General features: G+C 46.4%; 1 protein-coding gene across 2 annotated transcripts in view; it reads right to left on the bottom strand.

Moving 5' to 3' along the window:
* LOC135898830 (uncharacterized) overlaps positions 1-20,253 on the bottom strand; it is a 63,502-nt gene that overhangs the window by 22,585 nt on the left and 20,664 nt on the right. For both annotated transcript variants that reach the window (XR_010563417.2, XM_065427991.2), the window contains exons 2-5: positions 4,553-4,616; positions 4,002-4,087; positions 2,291-2,383; positions 100-159 (exon numbers count right to left, since the gene is read on the bottom strand). Coding sequence is in view for 1 of the 2 variants with exons in the window: in XM_065427991.2 (XP_065284063.2) it covers positions 100-159; positions 2,291-2,383; positions 4,002-4,087; positions 4,553-4,616 (303 nt within the window). In the remaining variant the exon portion in view is untranslated. The remainder of the gene's footprint in view (positions 1-99; positions 160-2,290; positions 2,384-4,001; positions 4,088-4,552; positions 4,617-20,253) is intronic.

The following is a 20,253-nucleotide window of genomic DNA, read 5'->3' as shown; positions in this document are numbered from 1 at the left end:
TGGCATGCCTATGTCAGCTTTATACTGGCATCGCAAAGCAATGAACGCGCTAGCTCAGCAGAGACTTCTTTTATCAGCAAGGATAAGCCGATCACTTACATTTATTGAGCACAAGGTGTAGTCGACAACGTACATGGCGATCACAAAACCGTCGACTTTCTGTAAAATAATAACAATAATAATCAACAGGGGAATAACTGATAAAAGTAGAGTTAAAAAATGATATCAGAACAACATTGTTAGAAATGTAGAGGAACCTTTAATATCGGTGAAAAGAGAATCTGCAGTAGAAATCATGCTGATATGTAAAATCTGTATTCAGGTAATGAGCTGTCCAGGTCAAGTTTGTTTGTTTCTTTCTTTCTTTAGACATATTGGAGCCCTCAAGCAGGGCTATAGCAGGATTGCATGCATCGCACAAATAGACAGTGTCTAGGCCACAATAAACACGCAAGAAAACAGTGCAGTACGAACAAAGACATCAATGCAACGACCAGCTACCACCGAGGTGTATACTTGTGGCGCTGTTGCGACTAGCTCAACACAGATATTGTAAAATGAGTCACCACTAAAATTACTTCGCCTAGTGTCCTAACAGCTCTTTCGACAACATCTGTTTGTCAGTACTGATTCAAGCGGCTGGCGGAAAGTATCTTGTTGCGTCGGCGTGATTCAGAACGACCGTTTCACGGTGCGTATGGCGTATGTCGCTCTTTGTTTGATGTTTATTATACGGTGAAAACATGCCCTAGTGAAGGTGTAGAGTCGCTGCGCAAGAGAATACTGGCGTAGTTCAACCAAAGTCGACTCGAATGAACTTGCACAAATGAACTAAAAAAGGAACGCAAGCAAAGCATCAGCAATGTTATTCTTTTTTTTTTCATTTTAAGTTTTATTCATTTTTGTTAGCATCACAGGCAGTGAAACTGGTACCATTCGGAGGTCCCAGAGATAGAAAGCTGTCAGGGGGACTTCGTCAGACAAAACTAATTGACATAATGCGCACATTACAACGCGGTGGTAAATTTTAATGAACACAGGATAGCTAAGAAAAACGCAAGAACACGAAGTCAAAGTCAAATCTAAAAAAAAATAATCATAATATAGTAATAACATAAAATAACAGTGTAGTAGCTTATACGTATAACACAGTATAGGTGTAAAACGCGTATGGACAGTCAAAGGCGACCAATATGCTTGAAAGCGTTAGTGTGGTCGAAATCTACGTTGACTCAGCGCTGTGCAGCGTTTTAAGAACGATTTCAAAACTCAGGAATTCGCTCAGAGATACGCACTCTTCACAGGTTATCCCCATTTACAGTCTACGTACATTCGGTTCAGGGCCACGGTCAGCACAAGCGCAACGATCTAGCGGAGAGAAATATACACTAACTGCACACCAGCAATCCTATCTTCACATTCTCCCCCCCCCCCCCAAGTCCCCATTCTATTCTTTTAGGCCAAAAGTTGTTTCTCCATCGGGACACACGCGCCTTAATCCTTCTGAGTACCTGCTGCCTTCCCCTGATTATCATTTTTTTTTATCAGACGGGAGGAGTCTTTCTTCGAAGACTACGGGCTGAGGCGGTCCTTACACTTTCCGTCTCTTGGCCCTACGGTCAAGCATCTAAAGAACCAGTTCAAACTAATTCAAAGTGTGCTGCTCCAACTGACACAAAGTGCACAGCAGGCATTCTCCACCTGTTGTGGCTATAGGCACAAGAACGAGAGCTACGATAGAGGATTCTAAAAGATGCTAAGCTACACCAACGAATTAATTAGACAGTTATTGGCATTGGCTCATTGACAATAAGTACGCTAAGCCGTTACGGCAATTTCTACCAGAGGAGGGCGTCCACGCATTCATTTAAATACTCGTCTATGCCAAAAAGCTAACTTCTGGCACAAAAGAAAAAAAAAGGTTTACGACGTGCGCAAGTGAAAACTTACAACAACGCAAACAGCATTAAATCACTGCGCATAAAAGGAATATAACCCACAGAGAAACTACCGCACACCAGTTATACTTATTAATAATGAATCTGCGAAATCGATGCTTCCTAGTAACATGATTTAAAAACGATGGGCTAGTGTGAGCATTAGGATTTGTCAGCGTGAGCTCTCGAATTTACAATCGGTATGAGGTCTTTCATCGAGCCAGAACGCCAAGACGGTGCCCGGGCACTGTGCTGCGTTAGTATATAAACAAGTGTCTGGGACGAGTGAGGGATCGTCACCGGCCAGCCGGCTGCTCCGGAAGGAGGTGTGCGTGACCGAGACCAGTACTCACCAGATCCGTGATGAAGTACAGCGACAGCGCGACGTCCAGTACGGTCGTCATGGACACGAAGGCGAGCCACGGAAGCAACAGGAGGCGATTGTCCTGCGCCGAGGGAAAATGTAGTGATTGTGATGTTTGATAACGAATACGATGACGCTCGTGGCGGCGGCTGTGAATGGAGATGCCCGTGAATACGATGAAGATGGTGATGATGGTGGCGGTGTTGGCGCCGAAGGAAGTGCAAAGTTTCCTTGAAGATAACACAACTTCTTCCGTCCTCCAAGAAAAAAGAAATGTTTGTATTGTAACCTGTGGTAACAGTTAACGGAATCTGTACGCGTTTTCAAAGACCTCGCCATCATCGATTGGATTGCAGCCAGCTTTATTTGTGCCTGAAGATTGGCGCTCGCGCGCCGCGACGAGGGCCTACGTCATCAGCCTACGTCATCTACGAGGTTGCCGTTGCTCGGCGCGGGTCTCCGCTCGCCGTTGCTGTCTCGCTGGGTCCCTGCCTTACGAGCGCCCCAAGGACCTGATGGACGGCCCAGAGCTTGGTCTTGGTCGTAGCTATTCGTGGCTGCCTCAAGCCGCGGCGGGATCGTTCTTGATCTTGCTTCCTCTAGATTTTTGATGCAGTCCCACAAGATGTGCGTGTAATCTGCCGTCTCCCTCCGGCAGGCCCTGTACTTATCGGTCGGGTATGTGTCGGGGTACATGCGATGCATCACTCCCGGGCTCGGATAGCGATGCGGTCTGGAGCTGTTTTAGTAGTACCGCCTCCGCTCGACTCAGCCTCGGGTGCGGGGGTGGGAGAGTCCGGCGAGCCAGGCTGTAGGCCTTCGTGATTTCGTTGTAGTCCGCCATGCGGTCCTTGATTCCGAACCACGTCGAACGGTCTGTCGCCGGGGCGCAGTTGGTTAGCGCTCGCGCCGCTGCGTTTGTCGTCTCATTGTGGTTCTCACTGAGTTCCGACGCGTCGCCCGCGTGCGCCGGGAACCACTTGATTCTTACTTTTCTGCCTTGCAGTTTGGCCGCTCGCAGTACGCGCTCGGCCTCCCTGAAGTTTGGTGCAAGAAAAACGTGTTAAGAAGGCTCTTATGCTGTATGGGCGTTCCTGATAAGAACAATGGAAGAAAGTCACTATATGTTAATGGTTGTTTCTACGGACGTCTTTGCACCAGCAACTAAGCCTAGCAGGGCCACCTGCCGCGGTGGCTGCTGAGTCCGAGGTCAAGGGCTCAATCCCGGGCTGCGGTGGTTCGATGGGGGCGAATTGAAACGAAAAGAAACAACGTCGTGCACTTTGAATTAGGTTCAAATCAAAATTAATACGGAACTCCCCCTACGGCGTCTGCCTACGGCAGCAGTGTTGCTTTGGGACGGTAAATCGCATAAATTAATCTACAAGCATAAGATGGTCTTTAAATTTCACTTTGTGTGCTGATTCTAATAGGATTCGGCGTTACAAGATGACCCCCCTGCACGACACGTTTATGGCATTCCGTAAACGGCAATAGTTCACGAACGGGCTAAATTTCCCTATTGTCGTCACGCACATCTTTGCAAAATTGAGTGAAGTTGCGGCGTCTAAGCTTTCATAAAACTCTCGAATCAATGAATACACTGGGATAGCTTGTGCGGTTACCAGTTGACAGGGCTTAGTCACAAGTTTCAGCATTCTGCTAAACAGTCAGTTCAATCCTACAAAAAGACAACTTACGGAAAAGAGGCCCAAGAGCAGAACCATGGAGAATACGATGCAAAAGCTGGACAGAATAAGCAGCAAGAGAATCAGCGTGAAGCCCACTGCAAAGAATAAAAAAGAGAGACGTACGTGTCCGAGGCTCAACAGCTAAAATATATACCAAATGACACATATGTTGCAACAACCCAAGAATGTCGTATCAGTGAGTGGCTCAGCCCAAAACTTTTCTGGAAGCCGGGCCGGATTCAGGATAGCCTGCAAGGGCGGGTGTTATCTAATCAAACCAATAACGCGGGGAGAAAGGGAGCTGCGAACGGAGTGAGGGAGTGCTGGCATGTCTCTACGGGGGAGGAACCCAGTGCATCGGCATACATGCACGATGTAATAGAGCCTCTTCCGCAATTTGCCTTAATTTTCTTTCACTATTCCGCAAAGCTGCAATAGCATCCACAACAAACAATAAACGACTGCAAGAGCGCATCACACCAACCATAACTGTCTGTATAATAGAGTGACCGCAAAAGTGGGCAGCTCCTAAGCATGAGGAAGCGATGTGGTAATCTCACCTGTTGAGTGAAACGTAGAGCTGAGGTGAGATGCACCCGTTGCAACTAGCATGGTGTAGAAAATCTGCAATATAAGTTGTAGGCAAGCTTGAAAAAAATGTACACGTACTCAGAGCCAACTATTCACATTTCCGGGAGCAAACACCCACAATCAATTCTAAAAAAAAATGTATACACGCACACATACGCACGCGTATATAGGCACACGCATACTTTCTCCCTCACTCTCTCTATCTCTACTTTCTTATGTTTAGACGCTTGGTTTGAAGGATGAAGAAAAAGTGTTAGGCCACGGGGCGCCGTGATGCATAGTTTGTTATTATTTTTTGAACATCATTAGATTTTTCCTACTTTTTCTCCTAGAGACATTATTCATTTTCTTTCTTCTTTCTTTAACAGCTAGATATATTATTGTCAACGTTATTTTTCGAAGATGCTTATATTCTTAACAACCATGCGAATGTACATATCTTCAGCCCGGTGACATAGAGTTCGAGATGTTTCCATGATCAAACTTTATGCTTTCACCAGGAATAGTGTCGTCATCACTCGGCTACGGTCTCGACAAAGAGTTTGCGCCGGTCTCTTAGCGCGAGCGAGAGGCCCATGTCGAGATTGCTCAATAAGTATCTTTCAGGAGCGACTCCTTCCCAGAGAGGCGAGTTTACTACCCTGGTTATGAACGCCCTCCCGGGGAACACGCTCTCCGCGAATAAAAAATGGTCTACTTCACGAAGATACATTCGTAATTCCGAACAGACAGACAGAAGAAAAAATTACCGACGATTACGTTACTTCCTAATGCGAAATTTGAGCGCAGCAAATAAGCTGTTTCACCTTTTCGATAGATTGAGGCAAAGAAATCGAGCAACACATGTATGCGCTATCACAGAATTTTTTTTTTCACACGTATTCCTTTAACAAAGACTCCACTAACAGTTCTTGACAGTCATGAAGGAAGCTTTGTGGTCGGAGAAATAGACTGATATATGTGTACTCCTGGATCATCTCGACGGCGGCGACGGTAAGCTTCTGCTTCGGCGGCACGCACCTCTGGATTCTGACGGCGACGGCGCTGGGCCTCTGCTCTGGCAGCTTGTTTAGCAGCAGCAGCAGCAGCAGCAGACGGAGGACTTCCATCGGTCGTCTCGCTCATGGCTAAGAAAGAACTGGCAGATAATTTCGCAGTGGCGAACGGCAGCGGCAATTTCGGCTCGGGCGGTGCACATATACAGATCCGCCGCCACCGATCTGGCTCTCTGATTGCCACCGCACAGGGCGAACGGCAGCGGCAATTTCGGCTCGGGCGGTGCACATATACAGATCCGCCGCCACCGATCTGGCTCTCTGATTGCCACCGCACAGGGGTTGCATTGGAGGAGGAGCGAAGAAGGGAATTAAGTTCGAGCCGGCGCTTTGACAACCGGAGACTCTCAGGAAGAGGGGGGAGGGGGGCGGCGTGTACACCCAGCGGCAAACGATGGGGGCAGAAGCGCGCGCAGCAAGCGGACAACACGATAAAGGGAGGAGGGAAGAGTAAGCAGCGACTGACTGATGCCGCTGACGCCGATAGTGAGTCAACCCCAGCTGCGGAGTTGGTTTCAGGGACAACGCCGCCGATGCCGACACAAACAATATGATACCCTCGCTTCCGCAGCGCTAAGAACTAGGTCTAGCCGTGGGAAGGTGGTCACGTATTCGTCGACGTGCCGGGGCCTACGTGAAATAACCGGCGCGTCGGCAACTGAAGAGCACCCTATCCGCCACACAAGAACAGGGGGGGGGGGGGGACCCTTTCCTCCTCTTTCTGCATGGCGGCGACGGTGTTCTATGCAGTCACGTTATCTTGACTCTCTAGCGGCGTCAGCGGCATCCAGCGGTATCAGTCGGTCGCTGCTAGCGCTGGGGGGATGAAAGGGGGGCGGAGCTGGTTACGAGGCCGACGACAACGCCGACGACGACGTGAAACCCAGGAACGGACGCCAAAGAGCTGCGCTCTAAAACGAAGAAGAAAACCCAGTACCCTTCCACTCTGTGAAGAAGGATGACCGGCGAAGCTGTGTATATGGGCCACGAACTGCACCTCCGCCAAGGGTCGGCCCGGTATTGCCCTATCTTCGGGAGTTTTTTCTACACGCGGACACGATAGTGGGCAAATTATTCCTTAACAACTTCACTGTGAAAAAAGAAAGACAGAAAAAATTATGTGGGCACCACGCGCTGTGGGAATCTGTTTAAGTCCTTTGGTGTTCTGCAAGGACGCTGTCACATTTCGAACCGCTTCGCCGCGTGCAGAGGACTCTCCTGCTCCGTTCGATGTTTCTTTCAAGCCTCTGTCTTTTCCACCACTCAGCACAAGCCTCGGCTCCATTTTGTTTGTGTTTAGATAGTCCTCCTGGTTATTGGGAGACATATAACACCAGTGAAAAAGCTTCGACTCACTAACCGCGACAGCTAAACGTACTTTTTACTCAACCACTCTGCCTGACATGCTGCGAAACGAACCCAGACAATTATGGATGTACATTAACCCAGATAAATAAAGATCATTACCAATATGTGATAACGACAATAAGCGTATTCCTGACCATAACGTGTCCCGAGCACTCAACTCTGTATTCTCCTCCGTGTCCACCTTTGAACCTAACGCTGACCTCCCAGAGTGTCCCTACCTTAATCACCCAAACATGCCCCGTATAACCTTCGAAGCAGAGAGCACCACCAAATTAATTGAATCACTTCAGTTAATATCTTCGGTTGGCATCAACGGAATCAGTTCCAAGCTGCTAAAGGACACTAAGCACACCACAAATGTCACTCTATGCAATATCCTTAAGCAACTATTATCATCTGGGCTATATTCTGTGACTCAAAGGCAGCCCTGCAATCACTCTTATCAGCTCTGTGCCACAGCCCACACGAACAACTGGTAGCAGAAACGCTAATGCGCTACCATCAAGCGGTGGACAGAGGCCACGACGTCGTATTTTAGTGGCTACCTGGGTACTGCAACGTTACTGGCAATGAAAGTGTCGACAAAGCTACCCATGAGGCACATGATGAATGTGAGAGCACCTCGATACAATTGTTTAGAACGGATGCAGCGTGGCACTTCAGTGGTCTTGCCCATATTATTACCGTGAGAAAATGGAACACACCGGAGTTCACCAACCGGCGCCTATATGCCATGGACCCGCATATGACATTACAACTTTTACCTGATCATAACCGACGGGCCGAAACGTTACTGAGCCACCTGCGAGTAGGAGTTTCTTTCACAAACGCTTATTCATTCCTAATTGGAATGGCGGCAATTGCAGCACATGTGGTGTCGAAGTGTGATGTGATGTGTGATGTGGTGTGGGCTCCCTGCTGAGGCTTTCTTTATTGAAAAGTTGGTGGCGCCACCGTCGCCTTCACCTGCATGAGCGGCACCGCGCGCCGGCCGGACGATCTCAGCCAATGGGCGCTGCTGAAACCGCCGAAGCTTCAGGATAGTAGTAGTAGTAGTAGTAGTAGTAGTAGTAGTAGTAGTAGTAGTAGTAGTAGTAGTAGTAGTGATGATAATAATAATAATAATAATAATAATAATAATAATAATTTAATGTCATTCTCTTTGAAACGGGGCGGTGACAAATAGTCACCTAGCCTCCTTGATTTAATCAGGTATGCTATACATGCTTTTTTTCTAGTATTTTTGTATACATTTCCTTAAAGTTTCTTTTTTTTTTTCAAAATCTGCCTTGTACCGCTAACTATGACTGCAAGACATCCGGTTGTATCAATCTCTTTCCTGCTTTTTTTTTCCACCATTATTCAATCGATCTCGACTGCTGACCGGTTGACGCTTCCGTCAACGTTAAAACCAAGCGCTTCTGGACGGTGTACGTTACCTACGGTTCTCACTGGGTGAATCCCTTCGCATTCCATTAGGATGAGCTGAGTGGTCTCCGGGTTTTCGTTGCAGCACACACATGCCTCATCTTGTTGCGAATATTTGCTCCAGTATGTTTTTGTTCTTACGCAACCGGTTCGAGCCTCAAATAGCAAGGCGCTGCTCTTTGTGTTATCGCACAGATTTTCCCATCTAATTTCTTTCTTCTCCCTGAGGCGACTGCAGCGCCGCCGCAATTTCAGCGTCTTTCGCATCGCCCTCGGCGATTGCCAAGGCGGCCGCTGGGCCCGCTCCCCCATTCCAGTGCGCTCTAGTTTGGGTCCGATACCAATCTAGCCTCTCAATATCACTGGATTCTACAAAGATTCGCCCAGTAAGGTTTGCTCATTCCGACTACTCTTGCCACACTAGCGTCACTATAATTATGTCGTCACTGAATCTTCCAACCCTTTAGCAGCGCCACAAAACCGTAAGGACATGCCTTTCTCATACCACTCACTCCTACATCAGACTAACATCCCACCTGTGCATCGCACTTCATTCCGTCATATCCACATAAAGGCCATTTATTCCCCTGCAACTCGCACCGACGCTCATCTGCACTTCTTTATTCAAGCAATGAGGGACTGAATCATCTTCCAGCCGAAGCTGTGCACCACTCCACCATGCATATTATATATTTATAGCATTGGGGGGGGGGGGGGGGGGGGGGGCTTAAACTTTGCTTTCAAGAGCGGAACTCGATAGCATTCAAAGAGCCCTGAATGATTTTCATGCTTCCCGGTCACTGCAGCTTATGTAACCATAACCTTCACAGGGAGGCGCTGGCGGCGAACGCTATACACGAAGGGAAGCTTTCTGGTACAAACGCGGCCTCTTGCGTGGGTCGATCTTCTGTTATTGATTCGCGCTTTTAATATTTCAGCCTGAAAAGAGCTAACATAAAAGATATGCGCTGTCGGTGTTTTTTTTTTCTTTTTTTCATTACATTTGTTTGGGGGCTGCCATTCTCAAAATTCCGAGGAATAACTTCGTAAAAATAATGAAAGACAAGGGATGAGCAACTTTGGAGGTAGAAAAGTGGCTGGGTATGCGTGGTTCGTAATCTGGTTCGAAATTCCTTTTGCTGCAGCGACGTCCGACGCTGAACACCGACGCCGGATTTTCCGCTACACGGGGCCCTTAACGCTCTCGCGTTAAAATATTACCCGCTAGATATGCCCACCCCCATGTAAGTGCCTCAAACGGGACATCTGAGGTATAACTAACTAACTAACTAACTAACTAACTAACTAACTAACTAACTAACTAACTAACTAACTAACTAACTAACTAACTAACTAACTAACTAACTAACTAACTAACTAACTAACTAACTAACTAACTAACCAAATAACTAAGTACGAATTAACTAACCAACTAACTAACTACTAATTACCTAACCAACTAACTAAGTAAATAAATAAATAAAACAATAAGCAGATCCGAAGCACATTTTGGAGTCTACGTGAAGCGAAGCTTTCGTGAAGTTGTTACCTAATAAAATGCTACGAATTTGTGCATTTCATTCCTGCGCCTTTGGCGTAAAGGACATTGGCGCCCGCGTGTGCTCTCGCGCACCTGCAGTGCTACACATCGCGACGCACGCGTGGCGGTGATCTCGAAGAGCTTGGTTTGCGATGGCGCAGCGTGCGTGCGATTGTGGCCTATTGGCTATAGAACGTCGTGCTGCTGCACTGCGGGACCGACGTTTGATCCCAACGTCGAGCAGGTAATTAAACTTTATTTATTTTCTTTAAGTGCGTTCTATTCGTCAAGACAGCAGCGCAGCACCCAGCGGCCACGGTCAGGAAAGTCCGGAAGGATTCGCAAAAAAAAAAAACGTTGCTTTAATTAATAGCGTTCCTGGTATTCCCGAGCTACCGCGGTCTGCATGGTGTGCGGGACCATGGGCCATCGTGCAAGCCAAGCAGCCTGTAGCCGCAAAGCGGAGCGAAGAGGCCAAGAAAGCTTCGCTTTAAATGTGGTGCTGTGTTGAACCAAGCCGACCGCCACTACCACATGGCCAAATAGGATAGCTCAAGCCCTGACGCTTGGATACCCATCGTGCAAGACAGCAGAATGTCTGTAAAGTTTTGAACAACAGGCCTTCTTTGGAGACTTCAGATCGATTTGGAGTTCGCGAGATATGTGTATCTGGGTATCTGGCCACTTTCGTCTCGTCAAATTAGACGATTCGATGCCTTCTATAGTGCACGTATATATATAGTACAACGAAAAAGGCGTCAAAATTAAGCTTGGAACGAAAAAGACGCACAAAAAGTAAGCGCAGAGATATGTACGGAGCAGCAATGATGAGCAAAAAAGGCCTATATGGAACTCAGATGCGCTCGTTCAAACTACGTGCGCCTAAAACCGGTACCGTAAGTGTAGCTTTACTCAACCAAAACTATTAGCCGATCCCGGATATATTGCAGTCTAAAAAAAAATGTGGACCTAACCCAAAGGTAGCGCAGTCTAATCAACGAGCCACATGGTACACTCATGCGCCCAGAAGACCTCGTTCTTCCTCGATATCAGCCGCTGTTGACTCTCCTTTTATAGATGAAAAACCACTTGCAGATATACCATAGCTTACACCATAACCCCTCTCTACTAACGAGAAGCCAAAGAAACGGCATTTCTGAAAAAGATGTCTTGCTTATGCTAATCGTAAATGAACTTGCCCGGGCCGAGCAACGCAAGTGTCTCAGTGACCACGACAGTACTCGGGTTATAAGGCAGCGTGCAGCATGACCCGCGCAGTGGCTTGTTAAGGCATTGGCTTGCCACGCTCTAGTAATCGCGGTTCCCAGCCGCTACACTTCTCAAGTAAATACACGTATAAGCCTACACCCTCCGCTGCTGCTTTCTGCGCTCAATCATTGATCCGGAGTTCACGATTAGCGAGGCAGCGCCGGGGGCGGCGGAAGCGAAAGGAACCGCGTACCACGTCTTGTGCAGGCATCCACGTTGCGCTACAAGTGCGCTAACACTTTCGCCGAGGCCAAGATCCAAAGCAAAGCCATGCATGCACTGAGAACGTCCTCGAATATCTTTAGTTAAGCAGGGCTCCAACAAAACATATGTCTGTATACACACCGCACTTTTCTCAATGCACGCTACTGCCGTCCAGTGTGGACTGACGCCTAAACAAAGACGCACGCACTTGTGAATTACGCGTAACATTATGCTAAAATTGCGCAAGAAAGGCACAAGAGTGCAAAGAAAAATAAAGCGCGTAAACTAAAAAGTACCTGGTAAGCAGTACGTTTGATCGTCGGTGCACTCAAGGAACTTATTTGAACAACACATAATGGACCATAGCATGAGAAGCCAACAAACAACGCGTAATGCGAAGACGTGGGACCGTTCCTCACCTATACGGCCAGTTGTTTTTTCATCCCCTTTTGTTGCCATTAACTTATAATTTTCTTCTATTCAATTAGTAAGCACAATTAATTTGCCCTATGTTTTCCTTGGTGTCCTTGTTTGTTGGCTTCTCATGATATGATTTTTAAAAAATCGGGCCCCTTGGTTAACCCCCTTTCTTCTCGTTCTTACAAAATGGACCAAGGAACACGAATAGACAGGATCCCAGGCCCGTCAAAACTGGGTGCAAGGAAGAACACCGGACGCACTGTACACGTGATGTTTTAGGTTGTCGTGGCGCAAAGAAGCTCACTACAATGCATACATTGTTATGTCTTCCTGAGAAATCAAATACGTCTTCGCGCGCTCGTACCACAGGCGTTTATCTGTCACCGACCGATGCGCTTCGCGAGGTAAGGCGCCCGTGCGGGTGGTCGAACCACTGGCATAAAGGAACCGAGCGGTGCGTTAACAGTCACGTGGACAGCGCTTAAGGCGCGGTTTGTGCGCTCAGTTTCGGAATCGAAGCGTATAGAAAAGTGGGTCAATTGTCGGTCACGATGTACCACTACTGCTGGCTCTTTTGTAGGGATGTGCGAATAGTGATGTTTAAGACCGAATAGAAAATGAATCGAATAGTACTATAATTGAATATTCAGTAGTAGTTTCCGAATAATGAATAGCCGTTGTTAAAGTTAATATAAAATGATCATTACATACCAGTATTATTGAAGTAAGCGCGTTTCTGTCATTACATAGTGCGATATGAAGCATTTTTTTTAAAGCATGAATGGAGCATAAGGAGCAAACAAGTAGTTTCTTCGCATGTACAGGGCTCTTAAAGAGTGAGAATGATCGCTGTACAGCATGTGAAGTAAGGCTACGTAAGTGACGTAGCCTCCTCCACTGCGCAAGTTCTCATGTTTTATCTTTATACTAAGGCCACGGGTACAAAAATTTACCGTTCCATTGCTCCAGTTTCGTGCTCATTTGGGCGTATTTTGCTTTCTGAAATATTCAAAAAGCATTATAAGGACATTCGCAATTACGAATATTGACTATTCGATTCGAAGAGCCAATCGAATAGGACACTAGTCGATTCGTTCTTCGAAAACTTGGAATATTCGCACACATCTAGAGAGAGAGAGAGAGAAATAACGTTTATTTGCACCCGCAAAAAAAGCCCCGAGGAGTCAAAAGTCTTCCTGTCTCTTCGGCTTACTCCTCCCCTTTCAGCTGGCTGATGCTCCTTGGAGCTCAGCGGTGTCCAGGGCCATGCGGATGACTTCTCTTTGGTCATCTTCCTTCGAGCTGGTCATTAAAGTTTCCCAGGATTGTCTATCCCTATCTGGTTTATTGTATCTAGGACATGTCCATAGTATGTGGATCATGTCCGCCTTTGCCCCGCAGTGTTTGCAATTCATGTCCTCAATGCTATCGTGCCATCTCTTCAGAATGTAGGGGTTGCAGATCACCCCCGCTTGGAGTTGCCTCCATGTTATCTCTTCTTGCTTACTTAGTTTCTTATGCGCCTCTGGCAGTGTTTTCCTTCCCATTCTATAATAATCGAGAATTTCGCTGTAAGTGTTTATACCTCCTTCTTTTTGTAGGGGCTCCCTGGCTGTAGAGGCTGCATTGGTGTACCGGTAAATAAGCTATCGGGCCAATGCGTGCGCTTTCTCGTTGCCGGGCAAGCCTTCGTGGGCAGGAGTCCATATAAGGTTCACTAATTCTTCTGGAATTGGTCCTTTCTCCAATATGTTGAGCGCCTCTTTGGAGATTCTCCCTGCGGTATAATTCCTGATAGCTGTTTTGGAATCTGACACTATGATTTTCACCCCTTTTTGAGTCAAAGCTAGGGCTATGGCCACCTCCTCTGCAACCTCCACTCTGTTTTGCGGGGTACTGCAGCTCTTTGAGTTCTCACCGTTAGACTGTGTCGTCACTGAGACAAAACCTGGTCTGCTTTCATATTCTGCTGCATCCGTGTAGAACACCCCTTGCTTTTTATCTAGTGATTTTTGTAACGCTTTAACCCTGTCTTTCTTCCTGTCCTGGTGGTGACTGGGATGCATATTCTTCGGGAGTGGTGGTATGCGTATCCTGTCTCTGATTTGTGACGGGATGGCTCCCGTGTTTCTTACTTTGTTGTTAGTTTTGTATCCTAGTTTCTCTAGAATTCTCAGATCACCTCTGCTTCGCATTAGTCTCTGTTGCTGGGAGACTAGTGTGGCTTCGATCAACTCTTCCAGGGTGTTTGAAATGCCCATGTTTAGTATCCTCTGCGTAGATGTGCATGGTGGCAGGTTTAGGGCTGTTTTAACTCCTTTCCTAATGAGGATTTCTATTCTGTTTTTCTCGGCCCTTGTTAGTTTAAGGTACGGTGTTGCGTATGTGATCTTGCTGATCGCGAAGGACTGTATCATCCTTAATAGCTTAGCCTCCCTCATGCCTGCCTTCTTGTTGGCGATTCTTCGGAGGGGTCGGCATGTTTGGCTTACGCTCATTTCAAGCTTTCTAATCGTTTCCGTATTTCTTTCATTGTCCTGAATGTGCATGCCTAGCACTCGTATAGCTTTTACGTTTGGAATCGCGTCCCCATTAACAGTGAGTTTTATTCCGTGGTTAGGGATTTTTTTTCGCATTTTCTGTGGACTGATGAAGAGAGCCTCCGACTTCGTAGCTGAACATTTAAGTCCGGCTTTTTCTAAGTGCTCTTCAATTATATTGATGGCCTTTTGCAGCGTTTCTTCTATGTGGGCGTCACTGCCTCTATTTATCCATAGGGTGATGTCGTCCGCATAGATCGTATGTTCTAGCCCCTGTAAATCCTTAAGTTTGTGCGGGAGTTCAATCATTACTATGTTAAAGAGAGTGGGTGAGAGCACAGAGCCCTGCGGTGTCCCCTATTACTGAGCTCTATCCCTTTCTCCTCGTTACCCCCTAGACTGACCGTTACTGTTCTGTCAGTCAGAACGTCCTTTATATACTCGTAGGTACGTCTCCCTACGTTCAGGCTATTCAATTGTTCTAAGATTGCCTTGTGGTCTACGTTGTCAAATGCTTTGGACACGTCTAAGCCAACGATGGCTTTCGTGTCCTTCGTTTTGTGGTCGAAAATTTGCTCTTTAAGCTGTAGCATGACATCGCACGCAGATAGGTGTGCTCTGAAGCCTATCATTGTGTCAGGGTATATGTCTTGGTCTTCCAAGTATCTGCTGATTCTAGATTGTATCACGTGTTCCATGAGTTTCCCGACGCCTGACGTGAGGGATATTGGTCTGAGGTTTTCGAGACTGAGCTTTTTCCCCGGTTTTGGAATTAGGACTACTTTTTTTTTTGTAATCGCGTAAATCGATTTAACCTCCCGCGGCGACCACCTGCAATACCTACATTGCAACACATGGGCCTTGACTCTAGCAACATAAAGGAAAAATTACTTAACCAATTTTAGTTGACAAATGAGCTGTCTGCAACGGCTATCATCCACATATCGTCCGCCGAACTGAGGTTACCAATTAATAACGAAATATTTTAGATGCGATTAAGTCAATAAAAAAATAACATAAGAAAGAACACGCTGTCGATAAGAAATCACCCAGAATAGAAGTGGGTATGGGGGGGAGAGGGAGTAACAAGCCAGAAATTGTGTTGTCTCTGGCCAGCCTTGTGAGAAATGTGTTTTTTTTCCCCTTCATCTCTCTCAAGCAGAATCGCTCGAGGCATCTGGCTTCCTCAGTCTACTGTCCTCTCTTTATTTCCTTTCTTCATTCTATCTTTCGTTCTCTTTTATTTTATTTTTATGTACTGCTGAACGTACTTCGTCATACAAGTAAAGCACCCAAAAGTGGCTTCCAACTTTCCTTACGCAACAGACGGAATTCAGGCGCGATAGAAGTGAGGCAGAGAGAGAGAGAGAGCGAGAGAGCAGGGATGTTAACCAGTCAAGAGCCCGCTTGGCTATCCTGCTTTGGGGTAAGGGAGAATGGGAATAGAAAGAAGGGAGAGAAAGAGCGAGATGGGGTAGAGAGTCGTGCACGCACAGCAATACAGAGTCAAAGCCGCTCGCACAAGCCAGACGTTCTCAGAAAGCACAAAAGTGCCTTTAGTACCTACTGAGCCGATGATCGACGGGGAAAGTGTTCTAATATTGTATGTTCCCTCAGAAGACGATCATCTAGTTTCCTGAAAGCGTTGATTATTGATTGTCTTTGGGCTTCAAACTGAGGACAGTAGCACAATAGGTGATCAATGTTTTCCTCGCAGTCGCAGAGATCGCGTGTAGGTCTGTCAGCCATTCCAATTTCAGGCAGGGAGAAAAATAGTGAAATAGTGAGAAGCAGTGCTTCACAGCGTGATAGAGGTTTTCCATCTATGAAGTCCTACGCTAACAATGCGCAAGGAATTATATGTGTGTGAGTGCATGTGCGCGTGCGTGCGTGCGTGTGTGCGTGTGCGTGCGTGTGTGTGTGCGTGTGTGCGTGTGTGTGTGTGTGTTTGTGTTTGTGTGTGTGTGTGTGCGTGCATGCGTGCGCGTGCGCGTGTATTTGTGTGTGTGTGTGTGTTGCATCCGCACGTATGGCGTGAACGCGGCAATGTTTTTGTAGCACCAGTATCAACATTCATGTTTGGTGCGGTATTGCTTTTGACCGTAAATACACGCTCTTGACTCCAGGTGTCTGACCACGCCATTCTGTGTCTGCACAGCTCGCCCTTGTCACGTGTTCGGCATCGTCGAAGTGTAAAACATCCGCATGCTCCCTCTTTGAACAGACTGCTTTGTCGAATGTATACATCGAAGGAAGAAAAAAACTTCTGTATCTTTACAGTGTTACGAAACGTGGTATTCTAGCCAAGACGCGGGTGCTGGATCGAGTCGATGTTCGACGCAAACACATTGATCAGCGGTGCTGGCAAAACGGAACTACAGTCCCCGGGGCGCCTTAATAACTTGAAGAAAAAAAAAAGCGAGACATCGGTGCCTACGTTTTGCAGCATTCCATTTCACGTCCAGCGCGCAGCGCTTCTTGGTCACCGCCGCGTCGCGTCGCTGCTCGGTCGCAGTGAAGAACGCACGCACCCGTGGGCGTTTTTTTTTTTTAGTTTGCTTAAACGGGCAGCGGGAAGCCGGCAATTCTGGGTGGTGCCGGCTCAGATACCCATGTCTTCTTTAAATTTTTTTACTCCTCAAGCTTTCGCGGAGCGAGCAGTTTGAAGAAAACATCCTGTGAGCATTGCCAGGGGCTGGGCTAACATTGGGGTTGAACACTTATATTTTCAATAACTCTTGCGCAGAAAAACAAGGGCGCAGACAACGCAGGCAGGGATGTTTACAACTCAAGTAGTAAAAAAACGGAAAAGACAACTCCAACAAATTCGTGTTTAAGGCATATTGCATGGGTACCTTATACGCGATGATTTTTCGTGTAAATTAATTTTCTTGTGCGATATTCACGGCGTGCTATTTCAATCAGTACATGATGGCCAATGATTCGATTGCTTTTGGCGTCGTGGCGTTTTTCTTATAAATATGGCTGGACCGGTATTGGAGGCTCACTTTCCGCCTCTCCTTAACTAACGTTCTTGCAAGGACACATGTAAGCGAACAACATAATAACTCGTTTATTGACCGCATATAACTCTCAAGTATATAATGCTATATTTGTAGCGAGCGGAAGACAATGGCATTTGAGAGGAAACAATGCGAAATAACCCGACGTAAGGGTAGTACAGACATCTGTCCTTTCCTTACGTCGGGTCCTTTTGCAAGATTTATGCTCAAGTCATGAACATACCAGTCCAAATGCGTACACTTATGTAGTGGCATTCTTTACGAGATTTCTAGAAATTCCACGAGCAGCTCTATGATATGATGCAGATATTGTTGCAAATGTACCGTATTTACTCGAATATAGGTCGGACACGAGTAAATGCCAACACCTATATATTGAACTCGCCAAGAAATGAAATTCTCGGTGCCGTTGAGCGCACTGGATATTCAGAGTCTCTTACAACCAGTCTGAGCAACCTCCCGACTAGCGCTAAGGTGTCTTCGACGGGGGAACTCCGTTAGCACCATGCTTTTGCTAGCTTTGTTCACGAATACAGGTCGACATTCTTTGATGACGAATATAGGTTGATAGCTCATTTGTAGGCAACATTTCCGGAAAAGGAATGGTCGACCTATATTCGAATAAATGTGGTATACAGTATGTCATCAGCACGCGGCTCAGTTGTATGTGACCGAATAAGTTTTCACGCAAGGCTACCAGTAACGCGTAACGTACAATAGGTGGTGTCCGAATCCACGCTCCAGCGACCGCTTCCTCGTAAGAAAAGGCACAAGCCTTGAAGGGGATGCTTTCGCGGTTTACATGCGCCGTAAGCAATTACAGGACCGCAAACACCTCATATGCACCATGTTTTTTAGGCCACCTAGTGCTACATCATTTACCAGCATGATCATGCCTCGGTCTTTTTTTTTCGTAGCTTACTGTACATGCCGACGTTTAGATAATTTACATGATCAATGTAAATGCCTGTGGTCAGGCACGTACCCAGGATTTTTTTTCGGGGGGGGCCCACCACCACCTCCATCATCATCATCATCATCACCATCATCATCATCATCATCATCATCATGTTTTAGGTTTACTGCAGGACGAAGGCCTCTCCCTGCGATCTCCATTTACCCCTGTCCTGTGCCAACCGATTCCAACTAGCGCCCGCGAATTTCCTAATTTCATCGCTCCACTTAGTGCTTTGTCGTCCTCGATTGCGTTTTCCTTCTCTTGGTACCCATTCTGTAACACTAATGGTCCAAGGGTTATCTAACCGGCGCATTACATGACCTGCCCAGCTACATTTTGTCCTCTTGATGTCAATTAGAATATCGGGTACACCCGTTCGCTCTCTGATCCAAACCGCTCTCTTTCCCTCTCTTAACGTTATGCCTAGCAATCTTCGTTCGATCGCTCTTTGCGCGGTCCTTAACTCATTCTCAAGTCTCTGCCCCATATGTCAGCACTGGCAAAATGCACTGATTGCACACCTTACCTTTCATTAATAATGGTAAGCTTCCAGTCAGGAGCTGGCAATGTCTGCCGTATGCGATCCAACCTATTTTTATTCTTCTGTGAATTTCCTTTTCATGATCAGGGTTCCCTGTGATTAATTGACCTAGGTAAACGTACTCCTTCACAGTCTCTAGTGGCCGACTGGCGATCCTGATCTCTTGTTCCTTTGCCCGGCTATTTATGATTATCGTCATCTTCTGCATATTAATATTCAACCCCACTCTTACACTCTCTCTGTTAAGGTCTCCAATCATTTGTTGTAACTCGTCTGCATTGTTGTTGAATGGAACAATGTCATCGGCAAACCGAAGGTTGCTGAGATATTTGTCGTCGATCTTTACTCCTAAGCCTTCCCAGTTTAATAGCTTGACTTCTAAGCACGCAGTGAATAGCTTTGGAGAAATTGTGTCTCCCTGTCTGACCCATTTCTCTATAGGTATCTCCCTGCTTTTCTTGTGTAGAATTAAGGTAGCTGTAGAACCTCTGTATATATTCTTACGCGAAGGACGAGCCAGTAAGAGAAGAAACTATTTACAGATTATATTTACAACAACGGTTGCAGCGCTGACCGGTTAGATTCACAGCGCGAGCCCAGTTCGTTCTTCCTCCTCTTTTCTGGAATGATGGCACCCACGCACCTCGTTCAAACAAACAAATACCACACACATGTAGCAATATTTTTCAAGCTTTTTACGTAAGCGTTCTGTAGTCCTTGATTACGTAGTGCCTCTAGACTGCTGGTATCTCTACTGAATCAAATGCATTTTCGTAATCTATATAAGCCACATAGAGAGGCTTATTGTACTCTGCAGATTTCACGATAACGTGATTGATGACATGGATGTGATCCATTGTAAGGTATCTCTTCCTGAAGCCAGCCTGTTCCCTTAGTTGACAAAATTCAGTGTTGCCCTTATTCTATTGGAGATTATTTTGGTAAATATCTTATATAATAGTGGGAGCAAGCTAATGGTCCTATAATTTTTCAATTCTTTAACGTCTCCTTTTTTGTGGAGTAGTACAATGTCTGCATTCTTCCAGTTTTATGGGACCCTTGCAGTCGATATACACTTCGTATAAAGAGCCGCCAGTTTTCTAAGCATTATGTCTCCTCCATCTTTGATTAAATGGACTGTTATTCCACCTTCTCCTCCCGCTCTTCATCGTTTCATGTCTTGCAGCGCCCTTCTGACCTCATCGCTAGTTATAGGAGAGTTTCTGTATCCTGTTCATTACTCTTTTTAAGTGAGGTATCGTGACTCCTCTGGGTACTTTATACAGGTCAGCTTAGAATTTTTCCGCTGCTTTTACTGTATCTT

This window comes from Dermacentor albipictus, chromosome 3 (assembly GCF_038994185.2).
Source record: "Dermacentor albipictus isolate Rhodes 1998 colony chromosome 3, USDA_Dalb.pri_finalv2, whole genome shotgun sequence".
Taxonomy (NCBI): Eukaryota; Metazoa; Arthropoda; class Arachnida; order Ixodida; family Ixodidae; genus Dermacentor; species Dermacentor albipictus.
The sequence above is the reverse complement of the archived record's forward strand: the minus strand, read 5'-3'. Positions and strand labels throughout refer to the sequence as shown.